At 44.9% G+C, this 17,922-nt stretch overlaps 1 protein-coding gene across 1 annotated transcript; it reads left to right on the plus strand.

Moving 5' to 3' along the window:
• Positions 1 to 8,118: 8,118 nt before the first annotated feature.
• BIRC5 (baculoviral IAP repeat containing 5) lies at positions 8,119 to 16,370 on the plus strand. The gene is made up of 4 exons (XM_006064105.3): positions 8,119 to 8,317; positions 8,652 to 8,761; positions 10,263 to 10,380; positions 14,165 to 16,370. The coding sequence occupies exons 1-4, from the start codon at positions 8,207 to 8,209 to the stop codon at positions 14,252 to 14,254; spliced, it is 429 nt and encodes a 142-aa protein (XP_006064167.1). The 5' UTR covers positions 8,119 to 8,206; the 3' UTR covers positions 14,255 to 16,370.
• Positions 16,371 to 17,922: the final 1,552 nt, after the last annotated feature.

Below are 17,922 nucleotides of genomic sequence, written 5' to 3' on the forward strand. Positions count from 1 at the left end.
TAAGCTTCAAGGATTTGTTGTACAGCACAGGGAAAATAGCCGATACAACTATATATGGAGTATAATGTTTAAAAATTGTAAATCACTATGTTTGTATACATGAAAGTTAATTTATATAATATTGTAAATCAGCCATGCCTCAAGAAAATCTCAAAAAATGGCTCAGATTAAAAAATGTATACATATATGTGTATGAGTGTGTTATGTGTGTGTGTGTTATAGAGAGAAAGAGAGAAAGGAAGCGAGTGAGAATGATAATACACATCTGCAAAATGTAAACAATATCTGAGTAAAGGGTACATGATTATTCCTTGTACTATTATTGCAACTTTAAAATGATAAAAATAAAAGTCACCAAAAAGTGGAATTTCCCGGGTGGTCCAGAGGCTAAGACTCCACACTCCCAGTTCAGGGGGCCCAGGTTCAATCCCTGGTCAGGGAACTAGATCCTACAAGACACAACTAAAAGATCTACACGCCACAGCTAAGACCTGGCGCAACCAAATACATAAGCAAAATAAATATTTAAAAAATTCAGATGTTAAAAAATGGACCCCAGACATAGGAGGTCAAAGGCTCAAAATGGTAGAACCTGGTTTTAATAAAATTTGATACAGCCAAAAGCTAATCCATGAATTTAAAATTTTGTTACAAAATCCTACAGAAATTGTTAATAGATAAAGTTTCAGTTGGGGAAGATGAAAGAAAATGTTCTGGGGGTGGATGGTGGTGATGGTTGCATGGCAAAATGAATGTACTTAATGCCACTGAGCTGTACGCTTAAAAATGGTTGAAATGGTGGGGACTGTTTTGTAATGAGTTAGAACATTAAATCAATATGTTGTGCAGCTGGAACAAGCATACAGTTGTAGGTCAGTTATACTTCAATTTAAAAAATGGCTAAAACTAAATTTTATACTATGTATTTTACCATATATAATTGTGTGTGTGTATATATCAGATCAGATCAGATCAGTCGCTCAGTCGTGTCTGACTCTTTGCGACCCCATGTGTATATATATAGATAGATAGATAGATATAATAGAATGATAGAGGGAAAAAATGCAGATATTCTAAATTCTTCCACTTAATTATACCTCTTTCAGTTGGCATAGAAATGAAAAGTAACCAAAACCCAAAATGTTGAGATTTCTCTGTATATGCAATGTTATCACATATAGCAACTTTGCTATTTACATCTTATTCATGTTATATATGTTACTCTTATTGTGATAAAAATACAAGTAATAATTTTTTTAAAAAACCTTATAGAAAAGACTAAGCAGCTGAAGTTTTCAGTAAAATAAAATTTTAAATGGAAAATAAGTTGGAACATGTTGGTGCTAAATAGAAAATGAATCACAGAAATACATTGACTTGATGGTGTTTGTCCAGAAGATGTATATTTTTATTTATTTTTAAAATTGCATATATTTTTTGGCTGCACCACGCAGTTTGTGAGATTTTAGTTTATCAAACAAACTAAACCTGTGCTCTTAACAGTGAAAGTGCCAAGTCTTAACCACTGAACTGCCAGGGAATTCTCTGTAAGATATATGTTTTTAAACAGATGCCATCGATATTGGTAGAACTCTGATTAAAATAGGCAGGATGAAAAAGGCAGACAAGATTGCAAAGCAAACCGTGTCCCACTCTGATGATTGAGAGGGCAAGTCGGCTGTAATGAAAAATGCTCAAGGCACACACGCACTGCCAGAAATCTTGCTTGCTGATGTTTATGCTCCAGGCATATTTGGATGTGTGTGTGTCTGTTGGCTGCAGTATCAATACAATTCATAATAGCAACAACAAAAAAACTGGAGCTATCCAATGGGAAACTGGCTGATTGGAATTAGAGTAGATCAGTAGACCATCTAATACACACCACGCAGATTTTACAAAACGTTAGATAGTTGCAATCTCTGGGTGCTGATAAAGCTGAGATGTGCTGTTACCTGAAAAGACAGGACACCAACTGATACACACACACACCACCCCTAGAAGTACATATAGAAACTGCTGAAAAGTTTCCTTCTGCTAGAGGTCTTGGGGGAGAGGAAGACTTCCTTCCTACTGTGAAGGAGGAAACAGACAGAGCTGGACTCCATCTTAGGCCAGGCTTCGAACATTAGGCTACACGCATGGTCACCCTCCCAATGGACTCTGAACTTTGTGCCCGGTGTCTACAGAAATGGCATACCAATGGAAAACCAGACCCCCCAGTAAAAGAGCCTCAGGACTTGGACTCTCCATTGCCTAAAAGAATATGCTAATTATCTCTATAGCAGAACAAAGTGGTAAATTCCATTATGTTTATCGGGATATGATCACAGGCCTATTGATAAATATCCACGTTTATCTAGTCTTGTGACACATGAATCATGGGTTAACTTTGATCGTATCTCTCTTTTACCTTGTCCAGACTAGTCTCAAGGAATTTGGGGAGGTGGGTTTGAGCAAGTACAGTTAGGGTATATAAGGTTTTCACAAAAACTGGTCAGGGTCCTTGGCTAAGAGGAGACTCTGCCTTGGGCCCTCTGGTGTAATAACCTGCACTCCACTATCTGCATTGTCCTTCTGAGTGAGTTTGTTTCCCGGAATGCGTGGCTACAGCAATTGCATGGTTTTTGCTTTTACAGCATTGATGTGTCACTCTTACAACAGAGGAAAAACATGTTCACAAAAGGTTTGGTGAGACTAGATGGCCATAAGGTAATATCTAGCACTGATGATTTACAATCTCAAAATTGCTTTATTGGATCATCACAGTGTCCACCAGGATTTGTTGCCAACTATTTAAAAATCCAGAGAGTTTACATAGAAAATTTGCCTCTGTGATAAATAGATGTTTGGTCTCTGTGCCTGATTCTTGGCACACAGGTCCTAAAAAACCTTTGGAGTCTCCCAAGTGATAGGAGAGTCTCTTGTAATGAGCAGTTCTTGGTAGGCCAGTAGACAGTAGCCAGAAAGACCAAACCTTCTTTAGACGCCGGGAGGTTTCAGCCCCACCTTCCAAATCTTCAGGAAGTGGAGAGGAGCTGGTGACTCAATCACCAAAGGCAAATGATTTAATCAACCAAGCCTGTGAAACCTCCATAAAAACCTCTCAAAAGAGGATGTTCAGAGAGTTGGAAGGCTGGGGCCTCTGCCTGAGGCTGGGTACCAGCTACACAGGCCTTCTCTGAACCCAGTCTGGTTGAGCCTACAGGCAGATGCCTGCTCCCTGGGCGATCATTTCTATTATGCAGGCGTACTGTCCTGGACTGTTCACTTCCTTGAATCACATTCCTATCCCCTCCCACCTCTCTGAGAGGACACCAGGTCTCCTGGAGGGAGGGCAGTGGGCATTATTTCTTTTAACACATGGCTTCACCTCTGTTTACTGTTCATGGGGTTCTCAAGGCAAGAATACTGAAGTGGTTTGCCATTCCCATCTCCAGTGGACCACATTCTGTCAGATCTCTCCACCATGACCCACCCATCTTGGGTTGCCCTACGGGCATGGCTTAGTTTCATTGAGTTAGACAAGGCTGTGGTCCTAGTGTGATTAGATTGACTAGTTTTCTGTGAGTATGGTTTCAGTTTGTTTGCCCTCTGATGCCCTCTTGCAACACCTACTTGGGTTTCTCTTACCTTGGGTATGGGGTATCTCTTCACGGCTGCTCCAGCAAAGCGCAGCCATTGCTCCTTACCTTGGACGAGGGGTAGCTCCTCACCGCCGCCCTTCCTGACCCTTCAACGTGGGATAGCTCCTCTAGGCCCAAGTGAGAAATAGATTTAAGGGCCTAGATCTGATAGATGGAGTGCCTGATGAACTATGGAATGAGGTTCGAGACATTGTACAGGAGACAGGGATCAAGACCATCCCCATGGAAAAGAAATGCAAAAAAGCAAAATGGCTGTCTGGGGAGGCCTTACAAATAGCTGTGAAAAGAAGAGAAGCGAAAAGCAAAGGAGAAAAGGAAAGATATAAACACCTGAATGCAGACTTCCGAAGACTAGCAAGAAGAGATAAGAAAGCCTTCTTCAGTGATCAATGCAAAGAAATAGAGAAAAACAACAGAATGGGAAAGACTAGAGATCTCTTCAAGAAAATCAGAGATACCAAAGGAACATTTCATGCAAAGATGGGCTCGATAAAGGACAGAGATGCTATGGACCTAACAGAAGCAGAAGATTTTTTTTTTTTTTAGAAGCAGAAGATATTAAGAAGAGATGGCAAGAATACACAGAGATCAGATCAGATCAGTCACTCAGTCGTGTCTGACTCTTTGCGACCCCATGAATCCCAGCACGCCAGGCCTCCCTGTCTATCACCAACTCCCGGAGTTCACCCAGACTCACTTCCATCGAGTCAGTGATGCCATCCAGCCATCTCATCCTCTGTCGTCCCCTTCTCCTCCTGCCCCCAATCCCTCCCAGCATCAGAATCTTTTCCAATGAGTCAACTCTTCGCATGAGGTGGCCAAAGCACTGGAGTTTCAGCTTGAGCATCATTCCTTCCAAAGAAATCCCAGAGCTGATCTCCTTCAGAATGCACTGGTTGGATCTCCTTGCAGTCCAAGGGACTCTCAAGAGTCTTCTCCAACACCACAGTTCAAAAGCATCAATTCTTCAGCTCTCAGCCTTCTTCACAGTCCAACTCTCACATCCATACATGACCACAGGAAAAACCATAGCCTTGACTAGACGAACCTTTGTTGGCAAAGTAATGTCTCTGCTTTTGAATACGCTATCTAGGTTGGTCATAACTTTCCTTCCAAGGAGTAAGCGTCTTTTAATTTCATGGCTGCAGTCACCATCTGTAGTGATTTTGGAGCCCAGAAAAACAAAGTCTGACACTGTTTCCACTGTTTCCCCATCTATTTCCCATCAAGTGGTGGGACCGGATGCCATGATCTTCGTTTTCTGAATGTTGAGCTTTAAGTCAACTTGTTCACTCTCCACTTTCACTTTCATCAAGAGGCTTTTGAGTTCCTCTCCACTTTCTGCCATAAGGGTGGTGTCATCTGCATATCTGAGGTTATTGAGATTTCTCCTGGCAATCTTGATTCCAGCTTGTGTTTCTTCCAGTCCAGCTTTTCTCATGATGTACTCTGCATAGAAGTTAAATAAACAGGGTGACAATATACAGCCTTGACGAACTCCTTTTCCTATTTGGAACCAGTCTGTTGTTCCATGTCCAGTTCTGACTGTTGCTTCCTGACCTGCATACAAATTTCTCAAGAGGCAGATCAGGTGGTCTGGTATTCCCATCTCTTACAGAATTTTCCACAGTTTATTGTGATCCACACAGTCAAAGGCTTTGGCATAGTCAATAAGCAGAAATAGATGTTTTTCTGGAACTCTCTTGCTTTTTCCATGATCCAGCGGATGTTGGCAATTTGATCTCTGGTTCCTCTGCCTTTTCTAAAACCAGCTTGAACATCAGGAAGTTCACGGTTCACATATTGCTGAAGCCTGGCTTGGAGAATTTTGAGCATTACTTTACTAGCGTGTGAGATGAGTGCAATTGTGCGGTAGTTTGAGCATTCTTTGGCATTGCCTTTATTTGGGATTGGAATGAAAACTGACCTTTTCCAGTCCTGTGGCCACTGCTGAGTTTTCCAAATTTGCTGACATATTGAGTGCATCACTTTCACAGCATCATCTTTCAGGATTTGGAATAGTTCAACTGGACTTCCGTCACCTCCACTAGCTTTGTTCGTAGTGATGCTTTCTAAGGCCCACTTGACTTCACATTCCAGGATGTCTGGCTCTAGGTCAGTGATCACACCATCGTGATTATCTGGGTCGTGAAGATCTTTTTGTACAGTTCTGTGTATTCTTGCCATCTCTTCTTAATATCTTCTGCTTCTGTTAGGTCCATACCATTTCTGTCCTTTATCGAGCTCATCTTTGCATGAAATGTTCCTTTGGTATCTCTGATTTTCTTGAAGAGAGAAGAACTGTACAAAAAGGATCTTCACGGCCCAGATAATCACAATGGTGTGATCACTGACCTAGAGCCAGACATCCTGGAATGTGAAGTCAAGTGGGCCTTAGAAAGCATCACTACGAACAAAGCTAGTGGAGGTGATGGAATTCCTGTGGAGCTATTTCAAATCCTGAAAGATGATGCTGTGAAAGTGCTGCACTCAATATGCCAGCAAATTTGGAAAACTCAGCAGTGGCCACAGGACTGGAAAAGGTCAGTTTTCATTCTGATCCCAAAGAAAGGCAATGCCAAAGAATGCTCAAACTACCGCACAATTGCACTCATCTCACACGCTAATAAAGTAATGCTCAGAATTCTCCAAGCCAGGCTTCAGCAATATGTGAACCGTGAACTTCCTGATGTTCAAGCTGGTTTTAGAAAAGGCAGAGGAACCAGAGATCAAATTGCCAACATCCGCTGGATCGTGGAAAAAGCAAGAGAGTTCCAGAAAAACATCTATTTCTGCTTATTGACTATGCCAAAGCCTTTGACTGTGTGGATCACAATAAACTGTGGAAAATTCTGAAAGAGATGGGATACCAGACCACCTGATCTGCCTCTTGAGAAATTTGTATGCAGGTCAGGAAGCAACAGTCAGAACTGGACATGGAACAACAGACTGGCTTCAAATAGGAAAAGGAGTTCGTCAAGGCTGTATATTGTCACCCTGTTTATTTAACTTCTATGCACAGTACATCATGAGAAACGCTGGACTGGAAGAAACACAAGCTGGAATCAAGATTGCCGGGAGAAATCTCAATAACCTCAGACATGCAGATGACACCACCCTTATGGCAGAAAGTGAAGAGGAACTCAAAAGCCTCTTGATGAAAGTGAAAGTGGAGAGTGAACAAGTTGACTTAAAGCTCAACATTCAGAAAACGAAGATCATGGCATCCGGTCCCACCACTTGATGGGAAATAGATGGGGAAACAGTGGAAACAGTGTCAGACTTTATTTTTCTGGGCTCCAAAATCACTACAGATGGTGACTGCAGCCATGAAATTAAAAGATGCTTACTCCTTGGAACGAAAGTTATGACCAACCTAGATAGCGTATTCAAAAGCAGAGACATTACTTTGCCAACAAAGGTTCATCTAGTCAAGGCTATGGTTTTTCCTGTGGTCATGTATGGATGTGAGAGTTGGACTGTGAAGAAGGCTGAGCACCGAAGAATTGATGCTTTTGAACTGTGGTGTTGGAGAAGACTCTTGAGAGTCCCTTGGACTGCAAGGAGATCCAACCGGTCCATTCTGAAGGAGATCAGCTCTGGGATTTCTTTGGAAGGAATGATGCTCAAGCTGAAACTCCAGTGCTTTGGCCACCTCATGCGAAGAGTTGACTCATTGGAAAAGACTCTGATGCTGGGAGGGATTGGGGGCAGGAGGAGAAGGGGACGACAGAGGATGAGATGGCTGGATGGCATCACTGACTCGATGGACGTGAGTCTGGGTGAACTCCGGGAGTTGGTGATAGACAGGGAGGCCTGGCGTGCTGCGATTCATGGAGTCGCGAAGAGTCAGACACGACTGAGCGACTGATCTGATCTGATCTGATCTGATCTCACCTATGTTTACCCCTATCTGCATCTCTGGGGCGGGGACTTAGAAGAGATATCTAACTCCTGAGGAATTCTGGTGGAAAGGGAAGAACAAAGTGACAAGGATCAATTTCTGGATCTCCAAGAAGCTTCAGTGAAAAGATTCGATAAAAGACTTGATAAAAGAGCGAACAGCTCACTCCAGCAAGGGTGGAGGTTAAGCTGTAGACTTCATCTATGTGACTGTCACCTTTTCCCCGGATGATGCATGCCTTCTAGATGGACGGGCCTCAGCACATATTCCAATCTGGCCAGTCCAACGCCTGGGGAAGCTAGCACTAATGGTTTCAGGAATGGGGCACCCACAAAACCAATCGAGTTTGCAGGCTGAAAGAGCTTAATCCATTCGTGCTCGCAGGGGCCATTCCTTGAAACTATCACGGAGGCTTCAGCACGTCCCCAGCTTCTATTCCCACCGCTGTTAGCAAGTAGTAAGCGCGGGGCGTGGTTCTCTCGGTGGCGAATGAGCAGCTGCAGAGTCACGCGGCGAGAGGACTACGACTCCCAGCATGCCCCGCGCCACACAGCTTCCCACTTCCCAGAAGGCAGCGGGAGGCGCGTTCCCGACATGCCTCGCGGAGGCCGTCAACCGCCGGATTTGAATCGCGGCACCGCTCGGCGGCGGCGGGATGGGTGCCCAGTCTTTGCCTCCGGCCTGGCAGCTCTACCTCAAGGACCACCGCGTCTCCACGTTTAAGAACTGGCCCTTCTTAGAGGGCTGCGCCTGCACCCCGGAGCGGGTAAGACCTCCCTGAGTCCCCAGGTCCTCCCCGCCCCAAGAGTCCCGCCCCCGTCCTGAGGCGACCGGTCCCGCGGACTCCAACCCTTCCGTGGCTTTTGGGCCCGGGGCGACGTTTCCGTCGGACTCCAATCCTTCTGTGGGCTTCTAGGCTCTGAGTGACCTCCCCCTCGGGCTCCGGCCTTTCTGTGGACTTCCGGGCCCGGGGCGACCTCTCCCTCGGGCCCCAACCCTGCTGTGGGCTTCCAGGCCCGGGACAACCTCTCCCGCGGGCTCCGGGCCCTCGGTGGGCTCCCTCCTCCGCGCTGGGGCCTGAGCTGAGTTCTCCCTTGCAGATGGCCGCGGCAGGCTTCATCCACTGTCCCACTGAGAACGAGCCCGACTTGGCTCAGTGTTTCTTCTGCTTCAAGGAGTTGGAAGGCTGGGAACCAGATGACGACCCTATGTAAGTCCCGCAGGCCGGCCTCACTGGGCTTCGTGGGTGCCTCAGTTCCAACGGGACCCTTTGTTTTGTGTTGGGCTCCTCCAAAAAACAAAAAAAACCCAAAAAACCTGAATTTTGAAGGATTAGTGAAAGAGCGTCAGCTTTCCAACCTCCTTTGTGCCCTAAACAGTTATTGTAATGGATGAGTCTGCTGCTGGCACTTTGGTGATGCTTTCAACCTAATCCAACCCGATTTGGCGGAATATCCTTCTGGGTGGATGTTAAAGAAAGGCATTTTCCTGTGGGTTCTTGATACCTTTTAAGTTAGAATGCTGGAGCAGATCCTGCTGTGACCTAGAGCTGTCCAGGTGCCTTTCCTGTTTTAGAGTTTTTAAATCTGAAGCTTTATTATCTGGACTATCATTCATACAGCAGAAAAACCACACCTTAAAGTGATACACTCAGTGTTGTTGTGGATTTTGTTCTTCGCGTCTAGTTTGTGTGTGTGTGTGCCTGCATGCGTGCATATATTCATACAGACAACAGCTGTCTTCCTGTAATGTAATACCCCATTTTTCTCCTCCCATTTTTTTCCCCCGTCAGAATCAGTAGCTTCCACAACTTGACTTTTTTTGCCCTAGAGAATCTCTGGAGTTGTTTGTCTTCTTGGCAGGAAGAGTATTACTGTTTTTTCGTAACGTGTTTGCTCTTGTGACCCGGTATTGACTGGGATGGCATGGTGATCATACCAGGGATCAGTGGAGAAATACTGGTTGTATTCTTGGGAGTGGATTTCCAAGTGCTGTAATGTTTTCAGATTATATAGTTACTATTGGCTGTCCTCTTGGAATTTGTGTGGCTGTGTGTTTCTTCCAGATTGTTCTGGGTTGTTGCTGTGGTTTTTTGTTTGTTCTTTTTGGCCGCATCAAGTAGCTTGTGGGATCTTAAGTTCCATAACGAAGAATTGAACCTGGGCCCTCAGCAATGAAAGTGCACAGTCCTAACCACTGGACCACCAGGAAGTCCCCAGACTATTCTGGTTCTAGTGCAGTCTGCTATGCAGGGATAATTCCCACTGGAGAGAATGGTAGTATAGGCACAAGAATTCACTGGAGAAACCAGGCCAGTAGTGCCCTTTCTCTGAACCAATAGATTATGTAATAAGTCCAATAAAATGAGATAACTGCAAACGGTTCCTGGATGATTTTTAAGGGCTTTAACATGTGGTACCTTTAGATTTACACTCTGTAACACTTTTCCTACTGCTTGCTAAAGGACTCCAGATAGAATATAACAGCCATAGGAGGGGGATGGGGGGCTGTCCACAGACCAAGAAGATGCTGAGATGAGGTATGTGGGAATGTGGGTCTGGGCACTGGTTCCATCCACTTCAGAATTCATACTCTGCTCCTGAAGCAGAGCAGTGTGTGTCTCTGAGGTGGGGAGGGAGACTGGTGGTAATGAACTTTTCTCCCTTTACTTCACTGTCTCTGTTGACATGCTCGTGTATTGTTTTTTCTAGAGAAGAACATAAAAAGCATTCATCTGGTTGTGCATTCCTTTCTGTCAAGAAGCAGTTTGAAGAATTAACCCTCAGTGAATTTTTGAAACTGGATAAAGAAAGAACCAAGAACAAAATCGTATGTATCACTGGAAATAAGAACCAAGAGCAAATCCTGTTCAGCATCTTTAGTACTAAACTCCTAGTCCCTCACAAACACTGCATAGATGCTTTTCCTCAGCACTTTCTAAACCCCTCAGATATGTGTGTGAAGATATAAAAGGACAGAAAAGCATGTGACCTAGACTGTCGCCTTGGGGTTGTACAATCAGAAAAAAATGCATGCCCTGAGTAGAGGTGCCCTCAGTGTGTGGTTACCTCTGGTGGTGGGACGTGTGAGGGCTAGGCTGGCATTCCTGCCTTCAGTGACAACTGAGATGGTAGCTCCTTTATACAGAGTGTGTTCATGTGTTAGCAGAGGTGGGAACAGAGGGTTTGGAGACAGAGTAGAGAGTGTGTCAGGAAGGGGCATTATGTGTATTGGGAGAAAATAGTGCCAGTCCTACTGGACCTTGAAGAGATCTTTGCAGGCAAACTTTGACTCTTGCACAGGTAAACTAGGTTATTGGGAGAGTGAAACCATAAGTTAAAGAAGCAGCTCCCAAACAGGCTGGGCTGTAGAGAAGTAAGGTTGCCAGAGAAAACCAGGACTCCCAGTTAAGTCTGAATTTCAGGTACACGAGGAATAATTTTTTAATATATCTCACATTTTATGTGGGTGTTTACTAAAAAATTACTTGTTTATAAGGTGTTCACATTTAACTGAGTATCCTCTCTCTTTATGTGCTAAATCCGGTAGCTTTATGAAGAATAAATATTCAGGTATTTAATTTCTTTTTAGCAAAGCCCTGGGCAGGGAGTCCAGACATAACACTTGTCTCTGCCACTCACAGACTTTGTGAATTTAGACCAGTCTTGATCATAGTTTCCTGCCTATAAAATGGAGGATAGACCCCCATGGTTTCTGAGATCCTTTTCAACTTGAAAATCATGTTCTTTTTTAGACATCAATATACATAATTCTGTCTAATATGGTACTTTTTAAATGCTAAGGACAAAATGGAAAAGTTTTTCAAGAAGCGAGAAGTCAGTGGTCAGTAAAGCTATGTATTCAGTGAAGGTTTTGGGAACTGCTGTGTTGGAATTAGGAGGAGGGCTAGAGAGGGCCTTTGAGGTTAGGGGTCAGTTCATTTTCTGTGAGGTGCCACAGATGTTAAGTGTTTAGCCATCATGGGCCACAGAGTTTCTGTTAGATATTCCTTTTTTTAAAAAATATTTACTTATTCATTTTATTTTTTGGCTGTGGTGAGTCTCGTTGCTGCACTCGGGCTTTTCCTAGCTGCAACAAGTGAAGGCTACTCTCTGGTTGTGGTGCCGGGACCTCTCGTTGCAGGGGCTTGTTGTGGAGCGCAGGCTCTAGGTCCAGTCATTGTGGCCCATGGGCTTAGTTACTCCTCAGCATATGGGGTCTTCCGGGACCAGGAAGCGAACTGGTGTCCCTTGCAGGGTGGATTCTTAACCACTAGACCGCCAGGGAAGCCCTAGAAATTATTCTTTGTTCGTTTTTTCCCCACAAATATTTAAAAACATAAAGCATTCTTAGCACTGGGTTAAGAACAGGCCATGGCTGATTGGATGTGTCCCACAGGGCATATTTTGCCAGCCCTGTTCAAAGTGAAAGAAAGACCAGCTTGTGTACTTTGAGAACAGTTGTTGGAAAGCCATGTCTGTGCTAATGGGAGAAGGGGCGAGTACAGTGAGATGGCAGCCAGATTGTGTGTCTCTGAGAAAGGCAAGAGGCTTTGGTAGTTGGAACAAGTAGGAAGACAGACGCCACAGTTGTCACAGTGCAGTCCTGGAAAACTGAGTGCTCGTGATCCTGTGATCCGACAGAAGAAGGCAGTTAACCTGTTGAGGAAGGTGGCTTAGGAGGACTGGAGGAGGAGACCCAGGAGATGCTGGGCCTGCCTTATCTGGGTGTCAGCAGTGGGGGCAGAACCAGATCAGAACCAGGTGTAAACACCCAGGAGAAAAGTGGGGAGATTGGAAGAAAATGGTTTGCTTCTATTTTGCAACTGCTTTTTTGTTCTCCTCAAGTCAAAATACTTTAAAGTCTATGCATTTGTTTTTATTACCTTGTTTAATTATAAAGTAAACTATCAGTATAAAATATAAAGCTTTTGTAAGGAAGAACCAAAAGCTTCACCCCTATGCCGATGGAAACCACCATTAACTGGTGTATTTCCTTCCAGATCATTGGTAAATGTGTATATTTGGGAAAATTCCCTATTGGTCCAGTAGTTAGGACTCTGCACTTCTACTACAGGGGGCACAGATTTGATATCTGGTCAGGGAACTAAGGTCCTGCTAGTCTTGTGGTGCAGCCAATAAAAAGAAAATCAAATAAAATTCAGTTTCACTAGTGGCATTTTATCTGCTCAGTAGCTACATGTGGCCAGTGATTACTTTATTGAACTGTGCAGACAATTGAACATTTTCATGATTGCAAAAAATTCTGTTGGATAGGGCTGCTCTAAAGTGACACCCAGTTGTGAGGTTTGTTGCAAATAATATATCCCTGATACAAAAATTCAGGTCCTCTTGTTTCCTTATGGGCATATGCTTGTGAGTGGATGTGGACAGTAAGGTTTGGGGTCAGAGCCAAGTGCAGGGAATGGGTGTAACCAGAGGCCCATCTGCTTCCTGCTAGAGCTCCAGGATGAACCATCTAGAGTACATCGCTCCTGGAGGTGGGCTGGCATGCAGACCTTGTCTGTTCTCTGATAGGAAATAAGGTTGGGAGCTGATCTTTTAAACCATTTATTAAATTAGCAATGGGATTGCAGTGCACAGTTTTAAGACAGACATTTATCCAGGTGAGAGAATTACATGTTGCAGTTTACAAATACTGAAAACAAGGAACGAGTGTTGTCTGTCGTGATGCTCTGAATTAATGAGACCCCATATTTAATTGAGATGCTGCTGGTCAGTTTGAAGGACCACTGACTGGTCAGGCAGCCACGTGGGTGCTGGCTGGTGTGCGGCCAAGGAAGAGCTGGGGCTTGGGGTCTGACCCGGTAGCACACCGTGTGCTCTGTGCTCCTGCCACTGCATCCACCACCCTCTTTTGAAAAAAGTTACCTCTGTTGTTTTTCTTATTTAACCCAATAAAAACCTATTGTTTGTTTTTTAATATGGCAGAGAAATCAAGTAGAATGAATTTGGGAAAGAGCTTTCTGGATTTGCTGACGTAATTGTCATTTGTTCCCCTGGAGAGAGCACTTGGCAGAATGAAAGATTGGAAGCCAGATTCAAAGAGCAACTTCAGGTGGCAGGTTTTCTGTTTTAGGAGAAAGCTGATGCTTGCCAGGGAGGAGAGGAGAGCTGTGGACTTTTCTGTGGAAGCTTCAGAAGCAATGTAGGGTAGTGGGGAAGAGCAGGGCTCTGCCACAGACTAGCGGGTGACCCTGAGTGAATGGTACTCTGGACCTCGGCTTCCTCTTCTGTATAATGGAGATAAAGGTGGCATCTACCTCATGGGACATGGCGCGGTAAGTAAGCTAGCGTGTGTGGAGCAGGTAGAATGGTACAGTACAAGCAAAGCTATCGATCAGTGTCTTCTGTTATAATTATCGTGAGGCAACTCAGATGAGAAGAGGCATTTGAGGGGAATTCCCTGGCAGTCTGATGGTTAGGCCTGGGAGCCAGGGTTTGATCCCTGTTGGGGAACCAAGATCCCTGGTTGCATGGTGTAGCCAAAAAAAAAAAAAAGAAAGAGGCCTTTGAAGTGAATGAGACTATTTACCCCATATAGCTGGGCATGCCTAGAGCTTCAGTTTCACGTGTGTATTCTTTATTTCCAGGCAAAGGAAACCAACAATAAGCAGAAAGAATTTGAAGAAACTGCAAAGAAAGTCCGCTGTGCCATCGAGCAGCTGGCTGCCTTGGAGTGACACCTCCCGTCACTGCTGCACAGCGACACAGACACGTCGTTTCCAGGGCACACCCCTCAGCGTTACCAGTTTTTCTCTGGGGCCTCTTAACTGTGCCTTAGGAAAGCAGAACATCAACATTTTGAAATGAGAATATTTAAACTTTTTTATTTTTTTTCTTGAAGTTGATGCCAGGGTCTACTTCTGTTATATAGCTGGAGCTAAGTACAGTAACTGACCCTGTCTTTTCTCTTTGGTAGTTTTTGTTTTATTGCTTCCTGGACTTAGCAGGGTGAGGGAAGACATTTGCTCACGTGGGTAGAGCCCTTTTACAGCAACATGTTTGGGCTTCACGAAGCTGGTGACTGGCTGTCCAGCTGAGATGTGATGCGTGAATGTGATCATAGGTCCGTTATGACTGGACAAACAGGATTAAGAATGCCATTTTAAGTTTCACTTGCATAATAATCTGCATTTATGGTGTGCACTTATCATGTTCCAGATGTTCTACATTATCTCACATTGATGTCTGCAGATCCTGTGACCATCTCTTTACCCCATCAGGTCTGTGGTGTCCCAGCAGCTCCCTTCCTCCCAGACAGATTGTCCGGCCCATCCCTGCCATGCCTCTGAAAGTGCCCTGTGTTTTAGGGGTTCCTTGCCATCCCATCTTGTGATTTTCAGTTTCACAGGGGTAGCCATGGGATTAGACCCCAGGCTCTGCCTCTGGGCTTGATCTGTGTCCGAGGCCTTTCTGTGACTGTAGTATGTGTGGCTTGGTGAGGGGGATGCAGAAGGACTGATGTCTTGAGCGTAGAGCTGGCCTCTTGCTTTGTGGTCAGCTTGAAGATACTTCTGCCATGGCTCGTGGCAAGGTTGCAACATTTTTCTACAATAGACAAGGAGGTCTTTCATGCAGAAAAGCAATGTTTCAGAGGCCTGGCTCACTGCTTCTGGATAGCAGAGCACACAGTCAGAGTGGATTCTTCCTGGGGAGTCCCGCTGTGGACCAGCTGTCATCCATTGGGCGGGGCACACAGGGTCAGGATGAAAAATCTGAGGAAGGAGTTCATGGACTTAATTACTAATACTCTTCAAATACCTACTTTCCATTAATGATGTGCATTAGGCAACTGATAATTCTCCTGTCTTTCCAATGTGAATCTTCCTAAAGGAATAAATTAATTTAAAAAATAGATTGCAAAACCTCGTTGGGGAAAACTTTAAAACAAAAAGAAAAGCATGTTTTTTTATGTTGTTTTCAGTCTTGCAAGATCATAAATGCAATGATGTATGAGTTTCAGCCCCAGCACAGACTAAGCAAAGAGTTGGAGCAAAAAAAGCGTGTGGAACACCCACTCCGGCCCCAAACTGCCCTCTGACAGGATGTTGCCTTGTGGGCTTGGGCCTGGGCCTGGCGCCTATTGAATTGGAGCTGCAGTTTCCTCACCAGTCACGTGGGGATCCTAGAGGCTGTGCAGCCTCAGCTGGCTTTTGTGTGTGTGTGTGTGGCAACAGGATTTTCATGTAAAGAGGAATTGGGACAAAGCCCTCAGCCAATCCTAAGATTCTGTAGTGTTGTTTTCTTATCTTGTTTGAATTATTATTTTGCATAACAGGATAAACTACAGTTAAAAGTGAGCACAAAGCCTTTCTTAGTCACTGGGGACACCAGTGTGAACTTTAGGTGGATTTGGAGGCAAAGTACGATAGCAGGAAATATCTGGAAGAAACTGTCATGAAATTGCTGCATGGTTAGCCAGCCCTGGTGAGCTGGAGGGCGCACACTGGCTGCTCCTCTGCGAGAACAATGCAGTGGCCTGAATCCCTTCTAAACGACTTGGCTCAGAGCTGTGGGGACTTGGTGCGCCGTGCAGACGATCTGTCAGCCCTGATTGGCTGTGTCTCCATTGCTCCACATCTGCGCCACGTTCATAGCATCGCCTCCGCAGCGGTCCCCTCCTCTCCTCCCCGAGGCCGGCTCACGCAGGGCTGAGGCCTGATCTTCAGATGATAGATTTTATTTCACCATCCTTCATGAAGTAAAGCTGCAGGGTGGATTGTTAACTGTCCTTTTGGAACCTCTGGGGGTCATCTGAGTAGTTGCTGAAGAATAAAGACTACTTCATTTCAAACACTGCAGACCCTACTGGGTTTCTTAAATATTTTTGGCTTTTCGTGGCAGTCCCTTAGCTTGCCAATTGATCAATCCCACCGCAGTGCTTGTGGGGGAGGGATGTCCTTGCAGAGTGACAGGGCCAGCCTTGGGCTCCTCTGCAAGAGCCACTTGAGACGAGCTGTTTGTGTCATCTGGACTCACTCCATGTGTAAACCAGCTGTGAAAAACGCACCTCAGACATGTTTTCTGCCATATCTCAGTAAATTGAATTTTTCCCTCCAAGTTTGGAGGATATTGCAGTGGTTTTTGTTATGGGGAAAAAAAGCATTTCAGCCTTTACATTAATCTCAGCCGCTTATTTTTGATACTTGTGCCAATCTTTAAATGAATAATAACTGATCCTTACAAACTGGCATTGTATAGAAGCTGAGAAGACGTTTTCGCTCGCTCTTGCACGATGGGTAATCTGCAGTTTGTGTTGTCAGGTTGTGCTGTGGGGCAAGGCTAAGCTGGCACTGACCCCTCAGACCATCTTACAGATTTCCTCTTACGGCTGCCAATGTCCGGAAAGTTTACCAGACATCCATTAATGAAGTTTTAGGCCCTTACTAAGGGCAACAGCCTCAACTTTCTCAAATATGTGTCTGCCTCTCTGATTCTTCCAAGTCAATGCGAGTCTGGAAGGGTTGTAACTGGTGGTGAGAGTTGTCAGGTATGGCGAGATCAGAGCCAGTGGACAGCCTGGGGAATTGGGATCCTCCATCCTGAGCGCTATGAAAGATGGAGCACCAGCCAGCCATGACTTGCAGGTTGGTACTCCTTTGGGATGTGGACCATTTGCAGGTTGTACTCACTTAAAAAAAAGTCAACAATTGGCAGTAAAGTCTATTGGGATCTTAACTACATTTTTTGGATGCAAAAGTGGAGATTTATAAAGAGATGAAATTGCTTGTCCAAGATCATATAAGTAAGAAAGCATTCAGGTTGGGTTTGAATCCAGGCAGTCTGACCCCAGAGCTGGCCTCTCACTCACTAGTGACGCTGCCCAGCCTTGGGGGCTGGGGCTTTGGGCAACAGCCTGGCCCCAGGGGGCTAGTGCAGCAAACCATCCCCATTCCTTTTTTCAGACAACTTGGTTTTAAAGGTTCTCAGTACACATATGAACTGATACCTTTCTCTGGAGCATTGCATTGATCCTCACTGTACCAGACTTTAGCTTGTTATTTTGAACTAAGGTTCACAGGAAGTTGTAAAGCTAAAACAGGTTCTGTGTACTCTTCACCTAGATTTCCCAGTTGTAACTGGTAAAATGTCTGGACTTGCTTCCAGCACCTAGGGTCTGAGCTGAGAGGTGAGCGGTGCAACCCAGCAAGCACTGAACCAGGCTTTCCATTGCAGGGGGGTTCCTGTCTCGCCCTGGGTGAGTCTGGCCTTAAAGCAGAGTCAGTCAACGGAGCTGTAGGTTTCCTCTGCGCTGGCTCAGCTTCCAGCATTTCAGCCAATTTTCAGCTGACTGGGACCAAACTGGGACCTAGGTTTTTGTGGCGACTGTCCACTTGAGGCCCAGGGT

The sequence above is a fragment of the Bubalus bubalis genome, chromosome 3 (assembly GCF_019923935.1).
Source record: "Bubalus bubalis isolate 160015118507 breed Murrah chromosome 3, NDDB_SH_1, whole genome shotgun sequence".
Lineage (NCBI taxonomy): Eukaryota > Metazoa > Chordata > Mammalia > Artiodactyla > Bovidae > Bubalus > Bubalus bubalis.

Bases quoted from the DNA above. Each gene is read 5' to 3' on its own strand.
- BIRC5 (XM_006064105.3), top strand. From the start codon at position 8,207: ATGGGTGCCCAGTCTTTGCCTCCGGCCTGGCAGCTCTACCTCAAGGAC. The intron at 8,318-8,651 runs GTAAGACCTCCC...TCTCCCTTGCAG, and splicing joins GCGCCTGCACCCCGGAGCGG to ATGGCCGCGGCAGGCTTCAT. The intron at 10,381-14,164 runs GTATGTATCACT...CTTTATTTCCAG, and splicing joins AAAGAACCAAGAACAAAATC to GCAAAGGAAACCAACAATAA.